The sequence below is a fragment of the Ochotona curzoniae genome, unplaced genomic scaffold (assembly GCF_017591425.1).
Source record: "Ochotona curzoniae isolate NIBS_2020 unplaced genomic scaffold, NIBS_Ocur_1.0 scaffold_4812, whole genome shotgun sequence".
Taxonomy (NCBI): domain Eukaryota; kingdom Metazoa; phylum Chordata; class Mammalia; order Lagomorpha; family Ochotonidae; genus Ochotona; species Ochotona curzoniae.
Window position 1 is genome coordinate 3,742,167 of NW_024467124.1, and position 8,836 is coordinate 3,751,002.

The 8,836-nt window shown below is 46.5% G+C and overlaps 1 protein-coding gene across 1 annotated transcript; it reads right to left on the reverse strand.

Annotated features, from left to right (window-relative positions):
- Positions 1-5,395: 5,395 nt before the first annotated feature.
- On the reverse strand, positions 5,396-6,694 carry LOC121149891 (protein LDOC1-like). Its single transcript, XM_040970556.1, has one exon. The coding sequence runs from the start codon at positions 6,560-6,562 to the stop codon at positions 6,164-6,166; it is 399 nt and encodes a 132-aa protein (XP_040826490.1). The 5' UTR covers positions 6,563-6,694; the 3' UTR covers positions 5,396-6,163.
- Positions 6,695-8,836: the final 2,142 nt, after the last annotated feature.

The window sequence follows — 8,836 nt, forward strand, 5'->3', positions numbered from 1 at the left end:
TTAACTAAGAGATACTCAGATAGTTGCTAAAACCTTTCTGGTTGTGTCTTTGAGGGTGTTTTTGGAAATGATTAGCATTTGAATCATCAGACTGAGTAAAGAGGATCTTTTTAACTACTGCAGGTGTGAATCAGTCAAAAGGAACAGGCAGAACAAGGACGAATTGTCTCTTGGCAAGGGAGCTAGGACATGCATCTTCCCTGGCCTTGGAGTATCCAACCAGCTTTCCTGGTTCTCCTGCTGGCAGGTGGCAGATGAGGTGTGGGTCATCATCAATATAGACCAACTGTTATATTAAATCAACCTCTCTCAGCTCTGTTTCTCTGGAACACCCTAATCCTCTCTCCTAGGGTCTAGAATTCCATCACTCATCACTCATGTGCTGTTCATTACTCTTGGGCATTCTCATAGCTGAGTTTTCTTCAGATGTACAGCCTAGGTAGATACCTTTCTCTGCCTATCTATAAGCCCCCTTTTCTTCCCCTTATTAGCTTTGGGTTTGAATTGAATTTAAATGAACTAGGACTTGTGATAAATAGCTAAATGTGTCTTTCAAAGGTGAAGGAATAGGCATAGTGTACCATTTATCAGATAGTGTGTGCAGTGTTTATTCTTTTAACATGTTGATAGCTTCATCAACAAAGCTTTATCAAGCTTTGCAATGGACAACAGAACAATTATATTTTATTGGAGGAATTCAAGTCCAGGATTAATGAAGAGGATTTGAAACATCTGGAAACAATGAATTTCTATTGTAAGCCCAAGAGGAATTCAATGCAGACCCATTGGTAGAAACTGTTACAGTGCAATATAAATTGCAAACAAAGTAGGAACAATGAAAGTAAAACAAAAAATAAATCTACAAAATTTTGCTAGAAATAAGAGATTTCCTGAGACCCTGACACCAGCATGCTTGATAAAAAAAACTGAAGACATTTTTGGAGTCCATTCCTGTAGAGATGATTTGTGAGCATTTGCTACAAAGTGGTAATTATCAGGAGACAGCATAAATGTAATTAAAATGCATGCCTATAAAGCTAACCTCATTTGTTTCTGTAGAATTACTGACATGGGAGATTGGACAGTTGGTTGCTTGCTGCATCTTCAATTTTAAGTAATTCAGTCAAGTTACGAGCTACACACAGAAAATAAAGAAACATGATCGGGGTGGTGGTGTAATTAGAGGGGTTTGTAGCTGGTTTAAATTGTGTCTAAGCAAAGCAATATGGCCTTTGTCTAGTCTTCAATTCCACCTCTAATCATTCCCATTTCCCTCTGTCCAGCTACAAGGAATTACAAATGCTCCTCCAATTACAATGTGTGATATATCGATAAAGCCATAAATGAGAATATTTAAGTTGAAAATGCACTTAATGTTTCTAAGCTACCAAACGTTCTTGCTTAGCAACAGCACACTGAGAAGAACTGACCATCCCCCCCCTTGAAACCATGAGACTGATGGGTGCTGAGGCGCACTGCTGCTTCCAGCATCCTAAGAGATCTTTTCATGTAATGCTAGCTTGGGAAAAGATCAAATCCAACATACAGTTTCTAGTGAATGAATTTCATTTTCTTGTCATTTTAACGCCAAAAAAACCAGTCACTCACCACTGTAAATAAGAGACCATCTGTATTTGCAGTTCTTTAAACCTATCATATTCTCATATCTGTTTTTTTTTTTTTTGCAAATGCTTTATTTTGCCTGAGCTGATGTTTCCTCCCCTTTCACCTCATTCCTACCCATCCCTTGAGGTATCAGTTTTGGAAACTGACCAGCAGATTTGGAGTTTGGCAAGTCAGAAAACATCTTGGAGCCATTGGTAGGTTTCTGTCTCCTTTACTCAGGGTGGCAATAAGAAATGCACGCATAGCCACTTGCCCCCGACAGTAATGGGGCTGCAGGAGATACCCCCTTTTGTGTCCACAGAGGCAGTCAGACCCACATCTACACACACCCACACACAGGCAGCTGCATGTGTCCAATACACCTACAGCCAACCACATATGTGTCCACATCCACACATAGGAAACTGCATCTAGCCGTGTCCCCCAGTTACTGATATGGATTTACAGACGAAAGTGGCCTGGAGCTGAACTGTTATGTAACAGATTTGTGAGCAGCAAGCCCAGTAGGTGGACCTTTCAGATACCACACCACTGGTTACTATACAGAGATATGGGAACACGGAGATAAGGGGACATGGGCAAGAGGTGTGGGAACTTGATCTCCTCAACAAATGTGCCTAGAAACAACCTCCCACCCTCCCAGGTCTAGGCTAATTGTGCCCTTTGGTGCCATCAGGGCACATCCTGCCTACCTGCTGAATGCTGTCCTGTATTACAATGTCATTTCTGCTTTCTCAACTGTAAACTGCCTGAGCGTGAGAACTGTCTTGTTTATAGTTATACCCTTAGTATCTAACACATTACATGACACATGGCTGTGCAATAACCATCGACGTAAGCATTACATGTTGTAGTGGCTTTATGACCTCTTTCCAGAACTTACCATGGAATTGGAAAACAGAAAGCAAATCCATTCATTTTTTAAGATGGTAAAAAATGGGGAGGGTGACAGAACCCAAATTCAAAGATGTAATGGTTCAAAGACACTTTAACAGGCTAGAAAGACATCAAACGCAGCAAGGTAAAATTCTACGGAGAAATTTACACTTTGGCATTTAGGTTTATTTTGCAGTCGATCTCCACGTGTGGCTCTTTCCAAACTAAAAATCTCTTCGCACATTAGAAAGGGTTTTTAAATTTTTAATTAAGAATTAAACTAGAATATGTTGCACATAATAGAGAATCCACTGAAGGACTGCCAAAACAGAATCTCACCCTAAATTTATTATAGCTGAAGAGATGCAAGCTGTTACATTCCTATCTCCAAGGGCAGGAATTCTCAGAGGACTTGACAGCACCATTTTATTCTAAATTCACCTGATAACCCTGGCAATCACGTGTTTGTTAATTGCCTTTCTCCAGCAAAGATCAGTTCCTCCCATCTTTGACAGGAGATTGGTATGCAGTTTGGATCCAGTTGCCTGCAAGTCAGGCTTCCTTCTTAAAACCGGGTCCTTAGTGATTCAAGTGCAGATAAAGGGCTCCCAGGTCCTTGGAAGAACATTCCTGGGTATGAAATTGAAAAGAGGCTAATTGAGCTTTTGGAGAGATTGGTAAGCATCTCAAAGAAGCCCAGCAAGAGCTTGAAATCAAAGTTTTCTACAATAAATGATTAAATGACTTTTCTTCTGATTTGTATTGACTTGTACATAAACACCATTAGAATCATCCACACACTTTGGTTATTTGCAGATGCTCAGATCCAAATTCAGGGCTCAGTCAAAACCTCTGGGGATGTGTCCCAACAAATTCAATTTTTCAATGAGCTCCCCAGGAGGTGCTCATGGTGACTAAAGTTTGAAAACCATTGTAGAGGGTTGTTTACAGCAGGCCCTGTGACAAGGATCTGAATTTCAGGAGAAATAGAGGTTATCTACAATGTATATATGTGATTATCTGCTTTGCCTGTTATCGTAATTATCCAGAAATTAAGATATCTCAAGTAGATGTTAGCTAAGGGCTTACATTGTGGTATACCCGGCTGTGGGTTGCAATGCCAATTTCCTTTAAGGGCACTGACCTGAGTCTTGGCTGCTCCATTTGCGATCTGCTCCTGTGAAAGCAGCAGAACACGGCTGCAGTGCCTGGGTCCCTACATCCATGTAGAGAACCCAGATGAAGTTCCAGGTTCCTGGCCTCACCCTGTCCCAGCCCTGGCTGCCACAGTCATCTGGGGAGTGAACCAATGCATGGAAGAGCTCTTGCTTCCTCTCAAAGAAATAAAACTATATATACATATACGTATTTTTAAGATAAATCTAGCTTACCCACTAGTCAAAATCAACCAGTTCCAAAAGAGAGGAAGAAAAGCAAGGTATTTTTAAAAACTTGGCTCATGTAGCTCTAGTTTATCTTGTAATATGCAGAGTTCCTAATTATCTGGAAAATCACTAATTACCAAATCAAGTTAAGCCAAGAAAGCTGAAGTTAAAACTAGATAATTATATACAGTTTCTCCCTGACATTTCTCCTGGTTCTCTACTGGGGACCTGATGACTTACCAGTGTTTCATCAATTTCAGTGCAAATGGAGTCACTTGAAATTGTATTTCATGCCACACATTGTTGATTCAAACAGCCACAGAGGGAGAAGGCAGCGGGTTGTTTGGCTGAGTTACTGAGAGCAGTTGGGGTGTCCTGCTGCTCCTTCAGAGCGAGGGCTAGCCCCTGCCAGGACCTCACAAGCTTCTGACTCCAGTGCAGTTCTAGGTAGAGGGGCCAGGGAATCCATCCAGAAAAACTGAGTGTGACCTGGGCTTGAAGGAAAACACTGAAGAGCATGTGAGTGCCAACAATCCTCTGAGAGATCCACCTGCAGTCAAGCCCACTTTACTTTTTAGGAAATTGAGCACCCTTCATTTGTCAATCTGTGCTAACCCTGTAGTCCTTATGCAAGCTTTGTTATTTATCAGTATTTCCTTTCGGTGATTTGTGTGATTTAAAAGATAATCCTGGGGAATTAGGTGTGATATGACTATGCTGTCCTGCATGGACCTGCTGTGTTGAAACCTTTCATTAGGAAGCTGTTGTAATTCTATCTACCATGCACTTTAATGAAGTTGATCAAATTTATGTTTGATGCTAACTCCCTACAAATTTTACAGTGGGAAAAAATTCCTGCATGCAGTTATCAGGGAGCTGGGCCAAGCCCCAGTGTATTTTGTTAGCACAGCATATATGAGGTCAAGGGTGGAGGGGCAGTCTGCATCCAAACTTAATGCAAAATTAAAGCAAATATTTTGTTTTTAACTACATCTTTGAAAAATGCAACTGGCACTCTTTTTCTGTAATGGTTAGGTACGTAAAGGGTTCCTCCGCCTTAACGTGAAAATTCCCAAGAATTCAAGAAGGTAGTTTAGTGAATCTATACTGACCAGCACAATGATAAGCCCACGCATATTTTAGAAACAGCAGTTAGAGATCGTGTCTCTGGAGGCTTTTTCTCTCTGTGAGGTGGAGTACTCCCATGCCCTGACTCCCCCGATGTCTGTAATCACCCAGGCCAAAGCTGGGTGCCAACATTCAATCCATCCAGCGTCCCAGTCACTGCAGCCACCCTCACTGCCTCCCAGGAGCAGTGCTGGCTGGAAGCTGGAGGAGTCCCATCCCAGCACGCTGATCAAGTACACCAGCTCTTCCACATGAGGCTAAACCTTTTCTCCTGGAGAAACCCTCAGGAAACCCCTCGCAGGAGACACCGCAAACTCTTCCTCCCAACCTGTTATGTCCATCAGGTTCCATAAAGAAAAATACAGGATTACGAACCAAGCTTTAATGATCAAGAAGTGCTTTTAATGACAGAATACAGAGTGCAGTGTAAGGTATAGTAATTTTACTCACACAGCTAACATAGGAGAACAAAGCCATCACATAGCTAACATTCCTCCACTTACACAGGAGAATAAAGCCAGGGAGGCAGAGCACCAGACCGACCAGCGCCATCCCCATTAGTTTCCACCTTGAGTGACACACAACTGTGAACAGCATCTTGCGGCAATGCCGAACCACCACTCCCAGGTTTTCTGTCTCTTTTCTGAGCTGCGTATATATTTTTAACACAAAGCGTGACCCAGAAAGGAAAGCTGTGAAACAACGATCAGATATGCAGCCTTTACGTACAAAAAGCATGTTGGGCAGAAGTCAATGTTTTGAGAACGCCAGGGAGTTCAGCTCCCTATCTTCTCCACCTCTGCTTTTTCTGTAGCACCAAATAAGGCGTTAAGGCACAGAGCGACGGGATCCAGACAGCGACATTTCATGAACTGTCTTATTCCCCCCCTCCAGGTAGTGGCCAAGCCTGGATTTCTCCAAAAGGCTGTGCTTACAACGGAAATGAGATGCCGTCAGACGAAGAAGTTCGGGGCGCACTGCATGCTGGCGCTGAGCTCTCTCCACCTGTGCACGGGGCAGAGGGAAGCAGCCGGCCTTCCTCTCTGTCGGAGGGGCAGGGGTGCGGTGCTGGGGGGCCCTGGCGGGCAGGGGTCACCGGGTGGCTCCGAAGAGGTGGCTGGGCCTCGGCAGGTGCACCGGGGACGGGCCTACCGACGCCCCCCGAAGGTCAGCCGCAGCGCCTCCACGAATTCGGCGTACTGCATCAGCACCGGGCTCTCCCTCTCGATGTAGGGGACCACCCACCGCTCGGCCGGCCCCGTGAAGCGGCTGATGAGGAACGCCACCTTGAGCGTGTCGTTGGGGAACCGGGCCTCGAAGTAGTTCATGTAAGACGCCGCCTGGATCAGGAACTCGTCCAGCCGGGCCGAGTCGCCGTCAAACGCCTCGGGGAAAGCCACGGGGCAGGGGGGCGGGCGCACCTGGGCCAGCAGGTTGGCCTTCTCACACAGCAACCGCCGCACCTGGTCCATGAGCTCGTCGTTCTCCCTGCGCAGCGCATGGTTCTGGCTCAGGAGGTCCTGCATCATGACTGCCAACGCGTCCATTCCCCGCCTGGCCACCGCCCGGAAGTGTCCCTGCCCCGAAGGCGGGGACGGCTACCGGAAGTGCGTGTCGGCTTGTGACGTCGGTCCACGCGCCGGCGCACTTGGAGGCCCCGGAAGCCATTGCTTGAAGGCCAGAGCGCCAGCGGGGAAGGCTACCGCAGGGCCGGGGGCCGGGAGGGCGAGTGTTGAGCCGAGCGGGGCGGCCGCGAAGCGGGTGAGGGGAGCGAGAGCGAGAAGCCTGGGCCGAGGAGCGCGGGCCGGGCTCGGCGGAAGAACCTGGCGTCATGGCGGAAGAACCTGGCGCCCCGGCGGACGAACCTGGCGCCCCGGCGGCCGTGTGTCACTTCCGGGAGGCTCAGCGGGGCGGGACGCACCGATATTTAAAGGGGCCGCGCGCGTCCCAGCGATTGTGTGTGAGGTTTTCTGAGGTTTCTTTGGGTCGTTCCGGCTGTGGCGCGTGTTCCGCAGTCCCGGTGCTGGCCCGGTTTTCCTCGAGGCCTCACGTCCTCCGGAAGGCGATTCCGGGGCTTTCCTCCCTGATAGAACCTGCTTTGCATCCTCTCCGTCTTCCCGGGGCTGTGAAGTCCGGGCCGTTTTTGTTTTTGCTCAGGAGTAAACACAGCTGCTCAGGCTGCAGGTCCAGGGGAACCTAGGCAGGATGCTCCCGGAGAGACGCCGATTTACGGAGGTTCCTGGCAGTGGGCACATGGGGGAGGGGGCTTACTTTATCTTTTTTTTTTTTTTTTTAGATTTGATGCATCCCACAGACATTGTTCAAGAAGACAACCGCACTTCTCTCCCCTGCTTCCCGCCAACCCCCACCCCCTTCCCTGCCCTTTCTCATTCTCTTTTGATCTATTTTTGCAAAGACATAGTTTCTGTCCACTCTATATTCATGGCCTTAGTTCACTACTAATACTAATATTCAACAAGTAGTAAGGCCACAATTCCACGTAAGTGTAAACACGTACTCATTACGGCCATCATGTCCCATATAGGGACCATATATTTCATCCCTATACTGGTTTAAAATTATTTTTTTTTTAAAAAAATATTTATTTTTCATTGGAAAGGCACGTTTACAGAGAAGGAGAGACACAAAGGTCTTCTGTCCCCTGGTCCACTCCGCAAATTGCCACAGTGACTGGAGCTGAACCGATTTGAGCTGATCCAAAGCCAGGAGCCTGGAGTCTCTTCCTGGTCTCCCACGCGGGTGTAGGGTCCCAAGGCTTTGGGTCGTCCTCCACTACTTTCCCAGGTCACAAGCAGGGAGCTGGATGGGAAGTGGAGCAGCCAGGACACGAACCAGCACACCCAGATGGGATCCTGTCCTTGAAGGCGGAGGATTAGCCAATGGAGCCACTGCATCGGGGCCACATTTCAGAGAAAACATATCGGTCCTTTTGAAACAGGATTATTTAATTCATGGTTTCCAATTGCATCCTTCTTGTCACAAGAGATTTCATCTTTTTTTTTTTTTAAGCTGAGTTTTCTGTAGTGTGTGTGTAGCACATTTTCTTTATCCGGCGGTGTGCTGATGGTGTGCGCTAGGTCACTGAGTTCTGGGGACACAGGAGAGGCCCAGGATAGGTGGCTGTGGGCAGCTTCTAGTTTTTTCTTTTTTTATCTTAGCCATATGGCTGTGACTGGAGGATGCCAGGCCAAGGCTGTCCTAGTCAGCCGTCATTGCAGGTACGGGCTTTGAACACTGCTGTCTGACTATGAAACTCAGCCCTTAGATCCTTCCCAGCCAACCACGCTCAGCCATTCCTGTCCATGTTACGTAGAGAAAACCTCAACAAAAACGTGGTGCCTTGCAGAGTGGACAGGCTCTTCCAGCACCCGTCCCCGGCTGCGTGGACTCAGGCGGTTCACTGTGGCCAGGCTTGCAGTGTTCCAAGCTTGGGGCACAGACACTTGCATCTGTATGTGTGTGTGCAGAATTGAAGAAGGGGATTCTGCTGTGCATTTCAAGAAGCAAGGACCTGAACTACTATCTCTTGGTCGCTAATAAAATTGATAAAGCAGGAATTTTACCTTTGGGGTTGAGAACGAATCCTTTCGGCTCGAGGATTTTATTTGTCGTTTACATGGATAAGGTAGGTTTTGATTCTGGCTTTTAAGTTTTTGGTGTTTTGTGACGAAGATGACATTTTATTAATAAATAGGTTTACCTAATGAAACTGGGTCATGTATAGCATGACAGCTGTTTCCAGAGTGACATACTAAGCCTGGATACATTTTGGTATCTATCAATTTAAAATGTATGTACCT

What these genes read in the sequence shown, in the direction of transcription:
- LOC121149891 (XM_040970556.1), bottom strand. Translation starts at nt 6,562, where the DNA reads ATGGACGCGTTGGCAGTCATGATGCAGGACCTCCTGAGCCAGAACCAT.